The sequence below is a fragment of the Agelaius tricolor genome, unplaced genomic scaffold, assembly GCF_023055355.1.
Source record: "Agelaius tricolor isolate 1412-34295 unplaced genomic scaffold, bAgeTri1.0.p SCAF_1, whole genome shotgun sequence".
NCBI classification, from domain to species: domain Eukaryota; kingdom Metazoa; phylum Chordata; class Aves; order Passeriformes; family Icteridae; genus Agelaius; species Agelaius tricolor.
The window spans coordinates 11,577,935-11,601,073 of record NW_027269261.1 but is presented as its reverse complement, the minus strand read 5'-3'; the positions used below and the strand labels follow the sequence as shown (position 1 = coordinate 11,601,073).

At 36.6% G+C, this 23,139-nt stretch overlaps 1 protein-coding gene across 29 annotated transcripts in view; it reads right to left on the bottom strand.

The window, feature by feature from the left end:
• Positions 1-23,139, bottom strand: part of NRXN1 (neurexin 1) — a 679,845-nt gene that overhangs the window by 321,560 nt on the left and 335,146 nt on the right. For 17 of the 29 annotated variants that reach the window (XM_071422904.1, XM_071423060.1, XM_071422942.1 and 14 more), the window contains 2 exons: positions 20,852-21,025; positions 15,106-15,225 (listed from right to left, as the gene is read on the bottom strand). In XM_071422904.1, coding sequence (XP_071279005.1) covers positions 15,106-15,225; positions 20,852-21,025 — 294 coding nt within the window. Of the gene's footprint in view, positions 1-15,105; positions 15,226-16,194; positions 16,222-20,851; positions 21,026-23,139 lie in introns of all 29 variants that reach the window. The other 12 variants (XM_071422858.1, XM_071422867.1, XM_071423014.1 and 9 more) reach the window with 1 other exon arrangement.

Here is a 23,139-nt window from a genome sequence, read left to right as displayed (position 1 = left end):
AGTGTCTGAACTGGCTTAGTGAGCTAAGAGAATTGCTAATTTATTAAGTAAAATTTCTTGCCTCAGACAGCACAGGTTACTCTCAGTCTCTTTCTAGGATTTAGAAACAAGTAGGGAAATAGCAAGGTATGAGTAACAAAAACTCATATGAGTTACACAAACTTACAGGCACATAATGGCACACCTTGTTTCAGTCTCCAACACCAGATCAAATCCTAGACACTGACATGAATTTGAGTAATCAAATCACCTGAAAATTCTGTCTGTTAGAACAAACTTCTGCATGTGACCAATATAAACACATTCCTGCAAGATGGAGTTGGAGATTTACCTATTTTCAAACTAATCCTAAAATATCAATAGAAAGCACTGCTCTCTTGAGTTGTTCACTTTCTCTAGAATGGAAATTAGAGTAGTTCTGGATTAATTTTGTAGTATTAAGCTTGTAAGATGAGCAACACAACCACAGATTCAAGTATGAAGAAGAGCCCAGTGGAATGAAAACGGCTTATTCAAAATCTGAAAGGAGCTTCAGCTTTTTGCATGAGATGATTAGGTTCACAGAGGGTCCACAGAACCTCTACATGTCTCCAAAAAAACCCCAAAAACAAATAAAAAAAAAAAAAAAACAAAAACAAACAAAAAACCCCAAAAAACCCCAAACCAACCAAAAAAAATTAGATCCAGTATGTTAACAGAGTTAAATTGCTCTTTTTCCATCCTAGATTTCTGGAATCTTGAACCCTTTTATAAGAAATGCTTCTCCTACCCACTCTCTATTTCTAATGGTTTTCCCAGAAAGTGCTACCCATCATCTCCTATTTTTTTTGTTCCTTATAATTTAAGTGTTTTCCAAATTTTTAGTCAACAGTAACATTATGGAAGATAAGCAACTAATGATCAATTTTTAACAGATTACAGGGCTTAAGCTTAGAGACAGGACACAATAGCAGCAGTACATAATTTTATCTGTAAGACACCCATTTTCTATCATTAAACTCCACTATATAAAAGGAAAAAGTACAGTACTCTAAGCACAGTTATTTCAGCAAACAAAACACTCAAGGATTTTTAAGGTACAAAAATAAATAAATTGCAAAATCATATGCCATAAGGCTCTAACCATGCTAGAAAAATAAAACCAAAGCCTTGTGGAATATTGTTTTAGTTGAGGAGTGGTAGCTGTAGGATGTCTGAATGCATACAGGCACCAGCTTCCTAATGATTAGCACAGTTTCATTGACAGGCTCTGCTGCAGAATCACAAAGCAAACATAAATTGCAGCAAATTAGCAGAAGATTTTTTCCTTTCCTTTCAAGAAGAAAGTTTAATGGATGTTTTGCCTGAGGAGCTGATTTCAATGGCATCTCAGCAGACGAGGCTGCGCTGCCAGGAACCACAGGAGCGTACAGTAAATTTAATAATGGCCCCATGCCACAGCATGGCTCCTACAGCTACACAGCAGATCCACACTCAGGCACAGGCTCTGCACATTCAGCACAGGAAACTGAGCATTTCAGAGCCATGAGGGCCTGGGTCTCATTAGGCAGAGAGAGAACTTGTGGCTGTCTACAAAGATAGCTGCCTCTTAGAAATCCATCTTGCTTCCAATGAATTTATCCAAAAATTCCATCACGGCAGAATTCAGCCCCCAAACAAAGTTAATGAAGAATGGCAAAAGGAAAAGGAGGTTTGGAAATATTTAAGAAAAGATAAAAAGGACGAAAATGTAATATCAGGAGGACTTTTTACTACATCTGATTGATCACCAAATTAATCTCTTCCAGTTTAAACACACAAAATGGAACATCAACTTCATGTGTCAAAAATGTGAATAATTATAATAAAATATATATATACATATCAATGCCAGGAATATTGATATCATAGCATGCCATTTGAGTTATAATTGGCAAAATTTGCCAGTCTCCATTCTGGAGCATTTTAGTTTACTCAGGGCAAACTGACTCTCAGATAGGTAGAAAAATTTATTTCCTCCTTTCAAAATCGGCAAAGAAGTTGCTTCCAATCTGATCTTTACAATTGACTAACCCCAGCATAAACACAGGGCAAATATCAGTACTGAAAGCATTTGCAGAGATGATGTTTAATCATGATAGCCACAATATCATTGCTTGGTTATTTTGCCATCTGCAGAATTGATAAATATGTTCTCATAAATAAATTCATTGATCTCTCTCCCAAACATTAATAAGAACAGACATCATGCTACAGAAACAAATCCATTTGGGATGCTCTAAAACCTTCTGGGAAATGTGCACATAAAAATAGGCATTAAAGATGAATAAATATTTTGTTATTATCACCATTTTCAAGTGTATCACTAATGAACTCAGATCTCAAATATCATTATATACTTGATGCTTTTCTCCAAGAAGTATGAATTATTGCTGCTAGTTGGGAGTGGACAAAAGTGTTCATTGTTACGTTAATGCTTTCATATCCTCTACATGTCTGACACATTTTCCTTTAAAAGTTACACTCTTCAATCTGCTGGATATCACTTTCTGTATCCAACACAAAAATAGACCAGATGAAGAGGTTTTTTTTATTTCTGTCCCACTCATGTCCTACAGGAATGAGTCCCAAACTCATCCTGCCTGTGCAGGCAGAAGAGCCACTGTGGGTGCTGAGCAGGAGCACACCTGAGAATCCCAGTAATGACCCAGGTTAACAAAGTCAAAGGCAGAAAAAAAACTTTTAATCTCCTTTTTGAGTCCACACTGTCCTTGAACTGTTTTGCTGTCCTGGGGGCCAGGGGCAGAGGGGGCATTTCCTGTTCTGCCAGTGCTATTGCATTCTATCTTCTTAAGGTAATTACTCTGGCTTTTTTGAGATATACTGGATTTTGACTTAAGGCCTTTTTATGCCACTCCAAGAGGAAAAAATAATAAAGGTTTTAAAGTGCTTGAAAACAGCCTCAAGTCCAGCCATAAATAACTGCAGAATTACAACCAAAATGTTTACTAAGATGAGGGAAGAGATAAATCACATTATATCTAAATGGAATAAATATACTAATAAATAGAAGTTTTGGAGCACAGATGGCAGTAGAAATAAATGTCATTGCAAATCTTCAAATATTTTCCTTTTAAAAGTTGATTTAAAATGAACATAAATGATGACACAATCATATTTTAAGGACAAGTGTAGGTTAAATAATTTACATGTATTAAATACCTAAGCCTTGGCAAAAAAGAAAAAAGAGGCAGCCTGGACAGGAGCATTTATTCTTCATGATCATTAGACATTTTTGTTGGTCGTGGTGGCAGAGTGGTATATGAAGCCTAATTATTATTTTATGTTACTTTCTTCAAAAGTTACAACATATGCATATAAAACTTAAAGAGATGTAGGATTTTAGGATGGGATTTAGGGTACTAAAAGCACAGGCAATATGCAGTGGATTACCCTGGCTCTCCTCTGTGCCTTGGCAACACACAGCCAGGACACAACCGTGGGATCGCTGCCACCTGCCAGCCCCGGGAGCCAAACCACACGATCCCACGGAATAATAAAGGATGTTAGGATTAAAAAGCAGATGAAGCTTAAATCCTAAAGGTCTTCAGGGACCTCTGGGATGTGTGCTACTCCTTTTATCAACCTGACTTGCCCACAGAGATGAAGGTTCTTCCCAGCCAAACAAGTCAATCGAATGAAATGCCTGGATTTTCACACAACTGAACACGTGCAATGTGCAACTCGTATTAAGCCTCACCTTTGGATTTATAGCTTTTTCATCCTGAAGGAAGAAAAAGGAAATAGACAAATTGTTCACACTGTCAACGGCCCCAGAAATTCAGATAAGAATTTCACATTAGGAGGACATCTTAAGTCAGAAGTCAGAATTTTTTTTTCTAAATTGTTGTTATTGGGCCATGGTTACAGGGTCCCTCTCATTTTATTTAAAAAAAAAAAAGGCACCAAAAAACCCAAACCAAACCAAAACAAACATCTATATGCTAATAGAGTGATGAAAAAAAAGATTTATTCAGAATCCCTTAACAGTGGTACGAAGGAATGATTTTAATTATCTCTGAGAGTATATTAATCTAGAAGCTCTTGTCTTCATATAAGACCGCTTTTATAATTCTGTAATTCACATTTTTACTCCCAAAAACATACATATTAGAATTACTTTCAGAATATTCACATGAAGGAGTAGCATTTACCAATGTAGAGGTCTCCTCACTGGTCTATGTTTCAGTTTAAATAAACTTAAGCATGAACAAGGGCTTGTGTGGAGTTATCCTATGGAGTTCCTTCCCCATACTTTCCATTATTCTTAAAAATTAGAAGGCTTTACACCCTTAATACTTGAGATCACTTAGAACTTTGCTTCAAACTACCCAGAATTGCCCAAAATTTATCAGCTAAGGCTGTACAACTGCCAACAACTCTATGCCAGGCTATGATTCCCTACAGCCTTCCACATTCTTACTCCTTCTTGTTCAAGTTTTCCAGTTCTAAAAGCTTTTTAGCACACAACTCCACCAACATTTACACATCAATATCTTTGTATGGCACAAACTGAGCAGTATTAACCTCTGTTCCCAGCACGCCCTCTCCATACTAAATACTTCTGGCATATCAAGCTGAAGATGTAAGCTACCCAAGAACTTGGTTTAGGATTCAGAGCTGGCCTAAGAAGTTTCTAGGTCTGAAATTTGCTCCAAATCTTTCCCCCCTCAAGCCACCACAGTTGTGCTGGTGAGGATGAATTACACGATGTGACTTAAAAATATCTTTGCCCTCACACATCCACCGACACCCTCATTTAGGAAGGTACATGGAACAAAAAGTTTATGGAAACTGAAAAAAAAAAAAAAAAGAACAGAATTCCTAATCTTAGAGAGGTTCTATGTAGGGTTACAGCATAAAGGATCTAGGGGAATTTAATGGTTCTACTTAGGATGATCCTGCTCTAAATGTAAAGACCCATCAATTTTGACTTTCAAAACTGAGATTTTCCAAATTACTGATATTCAATAGTATTTTTTACAACACAACTTTAACCCTGACTTCATTCTTCATAGAAAATTGGGCTAAGAAACAAGCTGAACCAATTCCTTAGACAGCTTATTTATCTTCTGATCAACTAGTGAAAAAAAAATTATGCAGTGCAGAAACAGCCAAAAAAAAAATCTTTTCTACATATCTGAAACTACAATACACTGCATTTTTGTTATGGGTTTATGAATCAGCTTTTCTCTGTTGCCTGGTGTACAGTATCGTAGGAAAAGGTTAATCTTCAGAGAAAATATCATCTCTTGGCCCTGTGCATTTGTTGGAGTCACACAAGCTTTCTTTGAAGTTGCTTGTCATCCCAGTAAAGCTGTTTTAAGTAGTTCAAATTAAATATCACTAGTATTACAGGTTGGTAGCAAGTAGAGGCAAGAAAGAGAAAAGCTTTGGGGTAGAATTTCAGGGGGAAATAGGATTATGTTTGCTCTGTAACATGTCCCCCAAATTATGATTTTAAAAGCTGTTCAGGCCTCAGTTGTACAGAAATTCAATCTACTCAGTTCTGAAAGTATCTGAACTTTATCTGACATGCCACTATTGGTCCAGCTAATTTGGAAACATTTTTCATTTATTCCTGGTAGTGCTTTCAATTACAGAGATACTATCATCTTGAATATTTCCTCCTATGAAGACTTCCCCCCAGGGTTTACAAAAGGAAACCAATTAAAATGTGTCCCCATCCTTTTAGCAGGGAAAAAAGACAAGACTGAATGAAAGAGGAAAGATTGAAGCTCAGCACTAAATCAAAATATAGCTGAGGAGCCACACTTGCCACTGGATCAGAGGAAAAATCATGACCACAATCAACCTAAGGCCAAGCTAACATGTTTTGGTGAACCAGAAGTTGGAATAAAGAGGAAAAAAAAAAAGAAAAAGAGAGAGTAGAAAGGATTTCAAGTAATTTCAAAATTTCTGGCTTTAGTTTCAAGACTAGGTTTAGTACTTGAAAGAGATGGAAAATTCCATGACCCTCTCTATATGACTTTGGATTTCCACATATTAGAATAAAGTCATTCAGCTGGTGATTTGAGACTCAAATTGTAACTGAATTTCAGTTTGCTGCTAGAAAGCATCTGTCCTGTCTAAATATCAGACCATTGACCTGATTAGAAGTTTTCTTAAGATTCACAGTATTTAAAAGAGAGAGAATTTTAAAACATCAAAACATGCTGTAGTGAGGACTCCCTTATATGGTAAGGCAGACTGAGTTTGAGATGATTTGCAAATGGTATCTGTAAATATTAATGCACTTTGACATTGAATATTGCATATCATACATTTTAAGTGTCTTTTAGTGTGTGGATGTTTACAGTGAAATGATGTGCTTCTGAATATGTCTGCTTCTAATTCCAAGTGTGGCTTCATTAAAGGAGAGTGATAACATAAAGCTTAGCAGCGTGATCATTCCTTGGGAATTACCACAAAATTGACATGCATCCTTAACAGAAACTTTTAATTGGGTTTGTGGGCACCAAACAGCTTCACTTCAGCTGTTCTTCACCCTCTTTTCTACAGTTCCAGCTTTCCAGTACCCAGCCTGGGTATTGACTGCTTTTAATACAGAGGGGTTTTCCCCCAGGCTGGGACTTCATTTTGCAGTTGCCTTCATCAAGCAACCAGACACTAAAAACCTCATAAGATTCCTTCAGTCCTAGGAGCATTGCTTCCATCAGTAATTTTTTCATACTGTTATTACTGACTCTGTTACCTTCTTTCATAATACCCTAGAATACCTGATCAGAAAACGGCTTCCAAGAATTCCAAACACAACATCAGTACACAAGATTCATAAGGCTCAGTTAAAATCAAATATTGAGGGATCTTAAATATTGCAGTTGATATTGAGAGTAGAAGCACCCTTAGAGATAGGGTATATGTTGAGAAAAATGTGGATATTTCATTTAGATTAACTGCTGCTCAAATGGAGTGGCAGGCCTGAAGTGGCCAAAACAGGTGCAATGTCTGTTCTGCAGCATGGGAACAAATCATAAAAGCTGCAAAAATATCTGTATAATGCATCCTTTCCCGTGCCTTTAATTTGGACCCTGCAACACCTCAATTTACCTAGATCAGAGTCGGGGCATTTTCTTTATTCTGCTTTTAACAGAAAGGTTTTCTTTGCCTAAATCTTCTGCAGGATCTGGCTAAAATGAACACAGAGAAGGCTGTGTCAAGAGACTGACAAAATCTCATTCTGCAATGAGGCCAGGAATGCCTCATATATGTGGAGTTACTTTGAATGTAACCCACCTATGCAGCTGTCAAGCCAGAGCACATGCTGAGGAAGAACAGGTTGCCTTAGCAACCCCAGTCCTGTTGTAGAGACTTCAGAAAAACTGAATAATTTTATCTTTCTGAAGCACCATTGTGCCATTGTGCTTAAATACCTTACACATTAAATAGACATTCATTACCAAGCTCTCCATACACACTTTGAGCTATTTTCATGCTATGGGTTATAGAAGGCTCTGCTTGGGAAAGGTTTTCATCCTCTTTCTTACCATCTGTGACCCTTGCAGCTGTCATCTATTAAAAAAGGTAGCACTTACCCATTGCCTTTTTTGGGGGGTTTGTTGGAGATGAACAACTGACATCATTCCAGAGCTAAAACCTCTCTTCCAGCTGTGCTGTGTATAATGATTAATCTAGCTCAGAAAACAACCAGGTACATAAAATTGATTTTAATATATGATATTGTTAGGATGTTCAGAGAAATCTGTGGGAAGGAATAATGACTGCACTCGACCAGTATACTTATTATTGTGAAGAGCTTTTGGCTACACAAATTTCAGGTCTGAGCTGTACATAATATGCCATTAAATTGTAATAATTGAAAGTTCTAGAGAAAGGAATCTAACGATACCCAACAGAACAATTTTAGTTCCATGAGAATATATTTAATTAACCCTTAATCATTTTCACCTTTATGACACTGGAAACACTTCTAGGATTTGATTTACAAAATTATTATGCCATTAATAAGAGAAAGATATTATTGACATACCAAAATCCAATTTAATTACTCCCTTGATTCCTCCAGAGGCAGAGAGAAGCTTGCAATTTTCTGACACTATGTTCCATTTTTAATATTGTGAAATAAAAAAATATCTCAGAGTAGGCCAGAAATGTTGCATAATTGCTTCTGTCTGAGCTACAAGTACAACTATACCAATGTATTTTGGCTTCCTTGAAAGATCTTTTTTGGCTTTTCATGCATCAAGTATCCCACTTAATACTCTTTGCTATTCTTTGCTAGAAATATTCTTGCATAAAAGAATTTCTACAGCAACTGCCAAACTAATTGCTATCATTTTCATTTTTTAAAGGTATAGCTTGCAATGGATTTAAGAAAAAGGAAATTCCTGAACTTTTTTAGGAATGGATAGCTCATCTAACTGACCACTCCAGAATTTGAATGTAAACAAGAAAAAAATTCCTTAACTTGTTTTCAAACTGTCAAGAAAACCATGACTGTTCACTTAAATAATTAATAGACTGGTATATCTTAGCAAAAAGCCAAAATCTACATACTTCCAAATTTACATACTGCAAGACCCACATAAAAGAGTGGAGAAAAAAACAACTAACAGAGTTGGGACAATAAAGGCCTGAAAAAATGTTGTCATCTGTGCATCAATCTCTACAGCTCTTCCTGAAGCACCATGTGCTGCCATATAATATCACAGGGGCCTAGCAGTTCAAGGTGAAATCTATCCTGATTAGGTTTCTAATAAAAAACAACAAAAAATAAGTAATCTTGGTTGACAGCTGCAGGCAACATTTTCCTTGCAGTTTTTACAGCTTTTCTAATTCTCCTAAACACCTCAACTTCTCTGCGTTTTCAAGACGTGTGTAAAGTCCTACTTCCTTTGAACTTTATACAAATTATGCCACTGATATTTGTCATCAGAAATTCCAGATGTTCACTGTAGTAAGATATCAGAAAAGATAAGCTGAGCATATTGAGATTTCTTCAATTAGTTCATCCCACCATGTTGCCCTGCACTGTAATTTTGTGCACAGCTATATTTATTTCTCATGTGCAAAGTGGGTCTCAGTGGCAAAATAATCATATGAAGTATTTAGACTGGTATGTTATCAGGGACAAATCTTTTCCATTCTCACCTACTGGAGATGAAAATCAAATATGTTTTAAAGTACACTTGAGGAATTTCCTATCCCTTTTCTTAATAGCAGGTTATATGTTTATTGGTAGCTAGGAGCTACACAGCCTTAGCCAGGAATATGTAATATTATTTTGGAAAGTACTACTGAGAATGGACATTATGGTTAGTTCAGCTTTTGGCCACTGGATTAATGAAGCTGCATTATTTTGTATGTATCATGATCACAAAAGTAGCATTAAGATAGATCTTACATTCTAGGTGTCAAAGGGTCCAAAAGATGCACTATCCATACCAGTTAAATATATTAAAAATTAGAAGGAAATATATGCAGCAAAATTATTTAAATCCATCCTTTGTGCTGTAGTAGGTTGGTAATACAAAGTGAGTATCACCCTGGTTTGCAGAAGGAAGAAATTTTGAGAGGCAAATGACTACCAAATTCTCAACACCATACAAGAGCTCAGAAGACCATAAAATTCAGCAGCAAATACAAGAGAAAATAATAAATACTCTCATTTATTAAACACTATAAATATAGTGAGTGATTTTTTTCACATGTGTATGCACACATCGAAAACATGAAACAGTGCAAGCCTCAGGATATCCACATATGCCTGTGAGCAATACTGAATTACCTGCCTTGCATCTGGGCTATTACATACTCACTAATTACATTTTCTAAAGTATAAGACTCCTGTCTCATTTAGTGTGGGAATGTGCTTGTTTTGCTCTTCAGCGAAGGTGGCTGGTGTTTATAAGGCCACTCATTTAATGCTGAATGCTGACTCAATATTTAGAAGTTTTGAGGTTCAAATTGTACCTCAGTATTACTTAACACAGTGGAGAGAGAATTCGGTTCTTTCTCAAATTGTTATCATGTCAAGTTCTCTAATATTGAATTCTCTCATAAACTTAAATTAATGTATTTTTATAGTGTCTTGTTTCTAATATCCTCAGCAACAGGCAGGGATATCCACCATTCAATGTGTTCAGTGTGAAATAATTAGGATTTGTTTTTTCTGGAAGCATACATGTTTCAGTCCTCAATGCAGAAGGGGATTATGAAAACCAAGACACACTTGGAGTTTAATCTGGCAAAGACAGGTAAAGTCTAGCTAAAAGGCATATCTGTAATAAAAACAAATATCAAAAAAATCAAACATTTTTTGTGAAGCCATGTTTATAATACTGAGAGAGTTCTCCATTTAAATCAGGGCTTTTGATTTTTTTCTTGATAAAGAGTAAAAATAAAATAAAAGAACTTTTTAAAAAGAAATTTTATACTTAAAATGGCTGAGAATGTTGAATTCCTAGCCAGGAGAGACTGCATAGTGAAGCACTAACCCTTCAGAAGTGGATTTTAGTGCAAGTGTTGACACAGTGTTGGCTATCACGAGTACAACACCAATACATTATTCCTTTAAGGTAACAGACAGTGTTGAAGCTGCCCTGTAATTTGGCACAGAACACTTCTGCACTAATGCAATATGACAATGTTATTATGTCTGCTATTTTCCATGCCATAATAGCAGTATTTGTTTCCACAAACACGCCATTACGCTCACTAATACGGCTGTACTGAAAGACTGCCCGAATAAAAACCAGTGCAAACTTATGGAAAGCAGATAATCTCTTATAGATTTGTTTTGCTGTGCCAGAATAATTTTCAACCCTATTTTTATTAAAAAAAAAAAAAAAAGAAAAGATGACTTCCCTGGGAGGATACCTTTCACTACATAACCTGCTGTTAGATATGGTTACTATGTTCATGATGCATTTTCCCATTGGATGTGTGTCCATTTGTAAGAACAGCCACTACCTGTCCTTTTAGTACAGTCTCTGTATGATACCACTTGTAGGAAAAACCACTTCAGCTTTACATTAATCAGTGTAACACTTCTGTCTATTACACCTAAAAAGCATTGGTGCCCCAAATCTCTAAGTGTCATACCATGTCAAAAGAAAAAATTATTAACCTGATAGCAACTTGGGGTCTAAGCTTGTCCTGCTGTGTTTATCTTCCAGCAGACAGGACATTGCAGCAGGGACACTGAAAGTTCCCACCTCTGCCACCATGAAGGTTTAAGGTACTTCATACTCACTGGACTACTGATATTTACAACTTTTTTAGTTGCTGTTCCTGACTACACTTTTAAAACTATAGCCTTGCACTTAGCTGACCCAGTTCTTTTTCTATTGGAGTGTAGTCCCTAAAAGAAAAAAAGCTTTCATTTTAATTTCCACATACATACCTCCAATAATACACTGAAGAGCACAGGAGCAATATGTAGTTGTTATCACAAAAATTAAAGAAATATCTTGCACAGTGAAATGTGTTATGTCACTTTCCATGAAACCATTGCTTTCATTATTTCCTCCATATCTCCTCTTTTGGAAATTTAAGATGAGAATGATACAAGTGAAACATTTGCACTGTAAAGCCCAGGAATGATGCAAGTCAGATCTTCAGTGCTCTGGGGTTACTATGGGAAGTGCATAGAATGCATCAGCTCAAATGCAGCAAGGTAATTTGTGCACATTTATGCAAATTGCAGATGATAGGAAGCTGGGAGGAGTGGTTGATCAACCAGATGCCTGTGTTACCATTCAGAGGGATGCTGACAAGCTGGAGAAATGCACTGACAAGAACCTCCTAAAAAATGCCAAATCCTGCACCTGGGGAGGAATAAACCCTCACATCAGGGCAAGCTAGGGCTTGACCAGCTGGAAGGCAGCTTGGCAGAGAGGGATCTGGACATCCTGATAGTCAACAAGTTGCACGTGGGTCAGCAATGTGCTCTCATGGCAAAAAAAGCCCAATACCAGTTTCTGGTGGTAAAATGTTGCAGAATGGTTGAGAGATGTGATCCCTCCACTCTACTCAGCACTGCTGAGATGCATCTGGAGCACTGCCCCCTTGTGCTGGGCTCCCCAGTGCAAGAACATCATGAGAACACAGGAATAAACCCATGTTTACCCAGCAAAGGGCCACAAAAGCCATCAAGAGTTCTCTCCTATGAAGAGAGGGTGAGGAAGCAGGGGCTACTCAGCCAGGAGAAAAGGCTCAGTAAGGATCCATCAATGTTATGAAATAACTGATTTATGTGAGGTAAAGAAGACATTTTTCTTAGTGGTGCCCAGTTACAGAACAAGAGGCAATAGGGACAAACAGAAACATATGAAATATAATTTAAACTTTAGGAAAATATTTGTACCAAGAAGGTGAATGAACACTGTGACAGGTTTCCCAGAGTGCTTATGGAGCCTCCATCTTTGCAGAGGACCCAGACAACCTGTGCAATCTGACTGCTCTGAACAGAGGGGTTGGACAGCTTCCCTCTCACCTTGGCAACTTTATCACTGACGTTTCTGCTTAGATATGTCCCTTAAGAACTCGTGGAGCAAAACAGAGGTGAGGTGTGATGGGTTAAATCCTGGCTGAGAGTGAACACCCACCCACCCATCTGAACACCCACTCCCTCTTCTCTGACTGTTGTTTTGTTCCCTTCCTCCTTCATCTGTCCAGAATTTTGGCAAGAATGGCACACTTTCTAACTGTGTTTTAATAGCGATATCATCACCTTGGGTAAGGGACTGAGTACTTCTAAATGTTTCTGCTATTACCACTGACACTTATTTTTAAGTGGTCCATTGCTGGGGTTTGAGAACTAAAAAAAAAAAATTCTGTCTATGAGATTTTGACATCTTAAGCAGTCCATTTTATATAAAACAGTATATTCACATGCAAAGTGAGCCAAGGGCCTGCCTGAGTAGCAACACTGGGTTAAATTTGAGCTCCTGTCAACCAGTGCTGCTCCACGCACAATCTGCAATGGAAAGATGCTCAGGAAGGTGCCTACATCCTTCCTGAAGGGGATGCATTTTCAGCAACAAGCAGCTGCTATTCCAGACCTGTCACTGGAAGGTTTCCTCACATGAAGGGAATTTGTCTTATTTCAGTGCCATGAAGTTTAGTCTGTGGCGTGCAGCCTGGGCCACTTTTCAAAAGCTGTAGTAACATTTCATCATTTCTCTTCCCATTATGTTCTTCCCAAACACAGCAGAGAGCAGGCTCAGAGCATGCAAATGACACTGACAACATCATTTTTCCTCCTTTCTGGCACATTTACCGCTACAAAAATTCTCTCTGGTTAGATAGGCTTTGCAGATTTTTTTGGTATCTGAACTAATCTAAGGAACCAAGATAAAGCAGAAATCAAATGTATTATATTTGCTAGACTCTGCATTCTATTCCAAAACATCAGTATTGAGGATAAATTTATATTTCATGCTTGTGATTAAAAAAAAAAAAAACAGTTAAAAAGATTTTTTCTGGGAATAAAGTATTTTTAGCAACGAGCTTCTAAAAGGACTCTCTTACCATCATCAGACATGGCATATTGTGAAATATTTGAATTGTGTGCAATGTAGTCCATTATGTTACTATATAAATGAGCATTCACACGTAAATATCTTTCTTAAATAAGCTCATAATTTGCCACATTTATGCATTACCTGTCACTTGAAGAAATAATTCATAGAATATTCCAGGTCCACACAACAACTACTACTAAAAGTTATAAACTGAGTTTTTCCTTTGTTAGATGTTATATCTCCAACTTTCTATTCACAGGTTTTAGTTACTTCTGAAACAACTCAAAAGATCACAAAACAGAAATAACAATGTAAAAGCAAAACAGAAACATTTTTGTCTTGTAGTAGGTAGGGGGATGAAACTTTAAAAATGTATGTTTAGCAATATGACTAATCATGTACATTGCTGAGAAGTGCAAACTCATATACATAAAGTAAACCCAAACCTTTGCTCAAATCATTGAAAGTTTTTCAATATCACATTTCATTTCTACCATAAGAGCAACTGCAGAGAAACAGAATGAGTCCTTTCATCCTTTCCCTAGTTTTCAAACTGTCATGGGAATAAATTATTAGCTTTTGCATGCAGTTAATTTCCTAGCCCCGTGATAAACACAATTTGAGGCAAAAGCTTTTCAGATTATAAATATCCTGCTGGTTTTGGGTTTGTCCAAGATGGCATGCCTTGCTGTAGATTGGAGAACCAGAACAAGACAGAAAAATCCAGAATACTTGACTAGGCGGTTATACAACACTTCCTATTATCAGTCATTTTTTTTCAGAGAAAAGTATACAAATAGAAATAAAAATACCTGAAAGAAATCCCATCTTCTTATGGGTATAAAAATGTGCAATATTTGGATATTACAAATGTGATAAATTAAAACCAAAAGTCAGGATCTTACTGTTATCATTTACATTATGGTTTTCCATTATTATTCCACCATCACTCCTGCATAATTCTATTTAGATCAATAAGGTTAGGTTGGAATAAAACTACATTATGAAGCTGGTGAATCAGGACCCTTATTTTTGACACATTTAAGCTTTTCCTGGAAGACCAGATGGTTGCTGCGTGTTATTCAGATGAAATCTAAAAGAACTAAAATACTCAGCATGCTTTTATTATTGGCATATTTAGTGTGTCACCTAAAGAAATCCACAAAGGGAGATAATAAGCCTTCTCAACTGTTTCCCAGTAATTATAGCCCTTGTGATAGTGCTACATTAAGATAACAAAATGTAAAATGTGTTTTCAATCAGGAAAAGAAAAATCCATTTGAAATATTTATGCAGGAAAGGGGCTGCATCAAACAGGTAACCATCAGTATATTAGACTTGGAATCAAGTGCAAAAAAACCAAGTTCTGTCTGTGTTTGATACTGCGCATTGTCCAAAATTTATAAAGCATATTTTTTGTTCTTACCACAAGCCTTACAGACTTTCACAGGGTTTACCAGTCCAGTTAAATATCTAATATTAAAACAACAGAAAGCTTTAGGCACTTGCTTCAACCGTTGTCTCAGGTTTTCAGAGGGACATTTTTCCATGTACTTACGGTCATTGCACAATGGTCCACTAAAGGAGGTCATGCTGCAGTCACAGCTGAACCCGTCCCACTGCTGAAGGCACACGCCCTGGTTTGCACAGGAATCCTCTTGGCACGTTGTGCTGGGGCCTAGTGAGAACACACAGAAAAGGACTTGCACTTCGTCTCCCAAAGAAAGGCACTTCCCACTGGGTCACACTGAGTGGCTGCCAACATCTCAGATCAAATGAGCAAAGAGTTACCAAGTCAAATGCACATCAACTCACTGGTTTTGGAGCAGCATGTAACATTAAAATGGGGGGTTTGCTTTAGTTGTAAGATCACTATGTCAAACACATAAGATTGCACAAAACAGAAGCAGAATTATTCCCGGTACAGTGGGAATGTTAAGTTTGTTGTCAGTTATTTGCTAATCTCGCATCAGACCATTAACTGGCTAAACATTGTCTAAAAACTTCATTATTTCTTCCTGTAAACACATTTCAAACAGCAAAGCCAGATGCCACAGGAATCAAAACTCTGGGATATGAAAGACTGGATAATGAAATAGAAAAATGAAACAAGTTTTAAGAAATAATAAAATGAAGCTACACTACTACAATTATTTTAATCCCACAAATTATTTTAAATGATTTAGGTCTGAAATTCAGAGGAGTTTGGGATTCTTTGGCTGGAATGTTGACAAGAACCGATTCACATGCTTTGGGGATCCCATGCAGATTCCTTCTAAAAGGGGAAATGCAGAAAATCAGACTACTAATGAACTGGCATGCCAAAATGTGACATACACATGAAAAAAACAAAGCTACTCTATTTCTAGAGAATCATAACTAGACTACTGAAATATAAAGAAATTTCAAAAAGGAATGATCAAAGCACTAAAGCAATCACTGTACAAACATATTCAAGACTGAAAGCCTTTATGCAAGCAATGCTGGAAAATGAAGGTTCATTTAGCCCATTCTTTTAGAGGTGTGAAAGGCAAAATCAGCAAAGAAATAGCACACTTTAGTTCTGAAATGTACAGAGCATTTATTGCAGAAATCCAACTGTGCATTGGGGGTTTCAGTCTTGTTTAATACACACAGGGCTATCTACCTTGCAAATCAGCTTTCATCAATGCAACTTTGTCAGCAAAATAAAAAAAAAGCAAAATATAGTAAATGTTAGTAAGCAATATTGAAATGGCAGCAAACACAGAAAAAAACCATTCAGAATAAAGTGCATGCTGCTGTTAAAGAGAGAAAGAAATGCCATATAATGCAAACAAATTAATGCTAATAGCCATAAATCTTCAGGCAAGCCAAAATAAGAAAGCAGTAATTTGCCAGTATTTTACTAGAAATATAATGGTTAATTGAGCTGATGACATGTAATGGAGGAAAATTAAAAGTGTGGGGTTTTTTTCTTCCTTGGATACCTATGAATGCATTAACAGAGTAAATGCATGGCTGAATCCTGACTAGCCCTTTGTCACGTTCAGATAGAGTGAATTCAAGAATAATTAGCACCATCATCCTCTGTGGTCTGCCTTGTTCTAGGCCTCTCTCTGTGGCTGGTGAATGAAGGCTGAAATGCAGACCATGAACCACAGTTTACTATGAGCTCTCACACACATTTCACACTGCAAGGAAAAAGTTTGGTTCTGGGATTATAAAATTGTCCCAAATTGTTTTGGGGGAGGCACATCAATATCTGTCTGAAATTCCCACAGCCAGTCATTGATGGTAAAGGGGCAAAGCTGGTCCAAAGATTACATAAATAAATTAAAAATCACACCCCAGAGAGAAATCCTTGTAACCCTTCTTTCCCATTAGACCTTCAAATATCTCAGTGTGGGATTTTCTTTCGATTTGCTGGTATTTTTAAAAAATCCATATCAGTATGATTTAAGTCATCTCCATGGCCTCTTCCTTAAAATGAGGCACAGTTCAGTCTCTGAAGCAGGGCCTGAACAGTCATCAAAATCACTGAGAGGGAGGGCAAAGGTACACTGCATCCCTGTCTTGGCAAAATTATTACTTCTTCTATTTTATCCCTTTAGGATAATAAAAGTAACAATAAAAACAAAAGTATTATTAATAATAATAAAATTAATAATTATAATAGTAATAATAATGATGATAAAAAAATAATATCATCCTCATCTACAGCTGACTGCAGCAGGCAGACATTAGATAGTGATTTCTTTTTCTTTGGAGTTCTGAGCCCAGAAGTTTAAACATTTGGGCATTACATCACCCTTTCTTGAGCAGAGGATTATAATGACAGAATCCCGTAGCTGACAAGACACAATTTTTTCTCACCAGATTCTGCTACTCGGAAACTTTACAAAACTGAAGTGAAAATATCTGTAGGTGTTTAAATGTTATATATTCATGGATTTATTTACACTTTAGTTATGCAATGTTGAATTTCCTCATCTTTGCAAAAGTAGAGCAGAAGTCACAAGGACTTGAAAGTACATAAACTGCAGGACCCTGTAGGCACATTAGGAAGTGCATGTGAAAACACATATTTAGAAAAAAATATAGTTACAATAAAAAGTGAGTTGTTTTTTTTTTAATTTTTATTATCAAATTGATCCTTAGCACTCTTGGCTTGTCTATATTAGTCATTATTCTAAAATTGCCATCAAGACTAGCTTACATATAAGCATTTCTTTTAGCAAAAGTAGGATTATTTTTTCCCCAAAGAACTGAAGACACCTGTATAATGGTGGTAAATACTATGATATTTACCCTAACAAGCTGATATTTTCCTATATATACATTTATTTATTGAAGTACTAAGGTAGTAAGTAAAAATACTGCAACACACTCTTTCTCTAGCTCTTTTTCTTTTATCATATTTATTTTTTTAAATATTCTAATTTATTCAGTCTTCACTGCAGCTGTTTTAATTGACTGAGTTTGGGAATCTCCTTACATTTGTCCTATGTGAGGGCTTGCATGCAATATATATCACAATAAGCATTATAAACTGACACATAGATGCTTTACAATATATTGTTAAAACAAATTTCTTATCTCACTACCAAGAATCTTCATGTATGTTAATACTGTGATTTTTTTTCCATGTAGTTCAAATAATACACAAATTGCATTTTATATGCACATATACACACAGTGCATTTTCTTATAATTCTATAAAAATTATGGTTGTATCATATTTTAAGTGGGAAAAGGAAGTACAATTGATTTGACTGGAGGAAAACTGTGTAGACACAACCTGGCTTTGGGGTTTGGTATTAACAATTCAAAGAGCTAGTTTGCATATTTATCTTTCTAGCTGTAAGCTTCTATCTGTTCTAGTCATTGAAAATTTGTCAAGAAGATGGATTCTGCCAAGTGTAAATTATGTTTCATGTTCAATGATAGAGATATCTCTCTGCCTGTGGTTGAAGCTTCAAAAGGCAAACCTTCCAACATGCCACAGCAATCCCGTGGTGACCTTGCTCAAAATGTTTAATGCACTTATGACCATCAAATTATTGAGAAAAAAAAATTAAATAAAAAATCTAACAGATAAAATTAATTAGAAGTACATTATGGCTTCAGAGTTTGACAGTTTGACAGAAGAAAGAAAAAGAGTAGTTGTAGTTGGTGGTTTTTTTCCCCTGATGTGTACCTGAAAGTTGGGGAATTCAATTCCATAAATCTGAAAAACAGCAAATCCAAGTGCCTCACTTCTCAGGACAGATTTTGCAGAACCTGATGTCTTAACACTGGGCATGTACCAGCTGTCTTTGGGATTGAGAGTGGTGGTGACTAACACTTCTGAAATTACTTCTGCTGCTGTGTCCTGAGCTCTTGGGACCTGATGTCCCAGGAGACTTCCAGGTCTGACACATCCAGTGGCAGGGTGAGATTGGTGCACAACTCCCAGCTCTGTAAGGATGGACACAGCAGCAGAGGTAGGAACAGCTTGAGGCATGCCAGAGGCACCTGAATTCACAAATGACCTAAATCATCTTTTAGGTGGCAGAACACTTTTTTGGAAATCTGAATCAATGGTCTGCAAACAAAAGACTGACAGATGGGTCAGACATGAGGACTTGAAGTAAACAAGTGAGATGGAAGCTATAACTTGCAAGGTTAAGCAGGTTAAGGGGATATTTCATTGCATGCTGTTAAAGATTTCCTTCTGCAGGCTTTTGAGGAGGAAGCTCTCTGGGAGCCAGGCAGCACATCTGGTTTGCCCAGTTTCTTGTGTCAGGTGGTTTTGGTGCTGGGAAAAACTCACTCTCTACCAAAAAGGACAATAGCTTTATGGCCTTTATTAAATTGTTGGTAGCTCTACTAAATCCACTGATAGCTGGGTTGTGCCAGTGGCTTAAAAGGTGAATTCACACACCAGGCCTGTGGCAATACTTCTTTGAAGTACAGAAAATTCATTTAGGAAATTACATAATTTCAAAAGAAGCTCTGAAATGCATAATGGAATTAAGACATACTTTGACTCTCTGGAGGGATGGTGCAGGGATGGAATTGCTAAAACCATTCAGAAGGCAGAATCTAATTTTCTAGACTCAGTGGCAAACTAATACATATTTTTGCACTCCTGAAAGACATATGCAAAATTCCTATCTTCTATTTTTCTGTAGCTTTAGTGTCTCTTTCTATATACTAACAATAGAACTTATATTGCTAATTTAAAGTAGCAGGTAAAGAACAAAAATGTTCCACTTGTCCAAATGCTCTGTAGGCACAACAAAAGAGGAGACAGACTTTATCCACCAGGAAGCTTTATCTCCTAAAACTTGAGGAACCCCCCAGCTCTCCTTGGATTTTTACAATGTCAATTTGCATACTTAACAAACTTGATATCAAAATCATTAAGATTCCAACTTGAAATAAATTTTATAATATCATTTACACATTTTTCTGTCCAGAGAAGAATGGCACTTGAGAGAAGGGAGCACATATAAAATTGAACATAAACACAAAATCCAGAATTATGTGAATAAATTATATATGCAGGGACAGAAAATGTATTCAAATTATTCCATAAACCATAGTAAAAATAATGTGGGATCAAATGACAGCTGGAAAAATAGCTAGAGATTGACATTCCTGAATTAGAAATACACTTCTTCTAATTCTGTCCTCACTTAAATTTCATGATATACCAGATGAGTCAATAAGGGCATAATATTTTGAGATAAAACATATTTGTCTGTTACTGATTTCAGATAGAAAGGTTCATATCAATACTAATTTAAGGGGTGAGCAGAAATACAGAAGATAGAAGATTGGTATTAAACATGTTCATAAATTAGCCTTGAATTAACCAACTCAAAATGTCTGCTTTAAAATTGGAATTACTTAGCTAATGTCTCAGCATTAACTAATGCCTGAGTGTTATGAAGATATAAAGAACTTCACTGAAGCTAATTGTTACTGTTGTTATCATTAATTAAAATACATCAGTAGTAAACAAAACACATGCAAAAAAATCTTGCTATTGGGAAGTAAGGAACCTACATTTAACATTCTGAAGTTAACTCATGTTCTCAGATTAATCTCTGTGCTTTAGGGCAGGCATATGCCTGTCTCCATAATACTAAAAACACAGCCTTTATGTAAGAAGGGGTGAAGCAAGATCAATTAGAAGCAGGTAAAATATAGTCTCTTGATATATGGAGTGTAAATATCAAAAAAGCCCTGCAGGATTGGCACAGTACTTTCACTATCATATATATATATGTATGTATAAAAAACCCAAAAAACAACAAAACCAGCATATTTAATACCTTCACATCCTCTTTCTATTTGCCCATTGCAGAAGAGAGCATCTGAGATGAGATCAGGGAGCCGTCCGTTCAAGTCAACTGATGCAAGGCAGCCTTGGAACCCCTCCTTTGCATGCACCAGCTTGGGCAAGGATTTAAACATTTCTTTGGCCACTCCTCCAATATACAAATCACCTGGTGAGGAGAAATAAATATTAGATACAAAAAAAAAAGAACCAGCAGAACTTTTGACCCACTTGATCTTCTGGCCTTTTTGTGCTGAATGACAGATATGTGCAAAAAATATTTTTTGAAATAAATGTAGAAGAAAACAAACACTGATATGCAAAATACTACAGCATTGCAGGGCTGTATTTTTTCAAATGTAAATGTAGACTTCAAGTTTGTATGGCTGATTACTTAGAAGTATTTGGGCAAGCTTTCCACATGCCAGCTCACATGGTCAGGAAACACGCATCTATTGCAGAGAGGAGGATTAAATCACAGAATCCCCATCTAGAAACTCATCCAGCACTGGCACAATTGTTCATATACTTGATATGCAATTTGTTCATGTAATTGTTCAATATCCAGGGAGGCTGGCCACAGGCCATGCCAGTGATGGACACAGCACATTGAGATAAAAGGCAACAGGATCCACCTGAAGTCCATGAATCCAGAATCATCCTTTCAGAAGTACACCAAGAAATAAAAGATTGAGGGACACATGAAAGGAGAAACTTAGAGATACCATTGTGAAACACCAAAATGACCAGCTATCCCCACTGAAACTCATGTGGGATCAAGGGGAGTTAGATGTCTTTAAAACAGCAGTACAAACACTGAGCAAATGGAATTTTACTGCTGAAAATTATTCTAATGGCAGACACCTATAACAAACAGCTTGCTCTGATGAACCTCAGGCAAATTAGGACTAAAAACCAGGGCTTTTTTCCCTTCAAGTAATTCCTAGCTCTGTGATAGACTTACTTTGGAAGTACATAACTCTAAATTTCCTCTTCGACACCAAGGGAAGGATGCTTTTTTGTTTTAAAACAATTCAGGCTCTACATTTCTTTCATATGTAGGATTTGTCTGGTGGACAGAACAGCCACCTTTCCATCCAACATCACCATAAGAACCTCCCTAAGTATGCCTCAAGTGTCAGCCTGCAGGTTTAACCAGGCATTAAATCCTCATTGATGACATGCTTTTTTGCTAGCACAAATTTGTGGCAGTTTATCTGAATATACATTCTAATCTACATTGTGCTTTCCAGAACAACCCCTCAGCCTGGCTGATTTTGGAGCCTAGGCCACAAGACCAGGTGCTCTAGTGACAAAGAGTGTTTCTACATGACTTCAAATGCAAAAGTGTTGATTTCCTAAGTGATTTCTGAGCTTTGTAGGCAGCTTTTACAGAATGTACTATTGTCACTACCCCATAGGGCTCGTTTTAATCTCCCTCTGATTGGTGTAAATCACAGATAACACCTTTTACTGGTTCTCCTGGCATATTTCTTGTTTGAAAGAGACTGCAATTTAGTGCTGTTTGTAATGGTTTACAGTTTACCTGTGAGGAAATAACCTGAAATGAACAAATGTCTGTAAGACTGAGAAAAATCTTTAGTCACCATGTATCATCCCTAAAATTCAACTGCATTTGAATTAGTGAAATAAAGAGAAAATGGAACATGCTTAGGAAAATGCTTATTAACATATAGAATTAATAAGCAAACTAACCAAAAGTCTTAGCAACCATTGTTGCATCATACATTAGGACACCTCAAACTTTATCCATTCCAAGTAGATAATTTGGAAAATAAGATCTTGCTTTCCTCTAGAGCTCTGAGGTACATTGTAAATCTCACAAGCGTGAGATTAAACATAACAGATTAAAATATGGTGATCCATCTGTTCCCATAAATGGGATCTAATTCATTCACAGCAGAAAGATTCCTGCATTTTTCAATCTGATGAACTGAAAACAAAGTTAAAACACTTGTGTCATGATAAAGGTTCTTCATCTTTTTCTCAGACAGGGCATCTAGAGAGCAAAACCTTTCCAGGTTTCCTGAAGTTTTGTGCCTTCAGTCACTGCCAGCTCAGAATAGAGAGATAATTCATCTCAACTGATCCAAATAGACTTAAAAGAGGGAAACCATTCCAGAGAATAATATTAAGAAAATCACTTATATGATAAAAAAGTTAAACTTGATCTATTGCACATGATATGTATAACCTCTTTTTAAAAATATACTGTCCAAGCAACCCTTTTCATTCTGTGATTAGTTACATCTTTAAAACCAC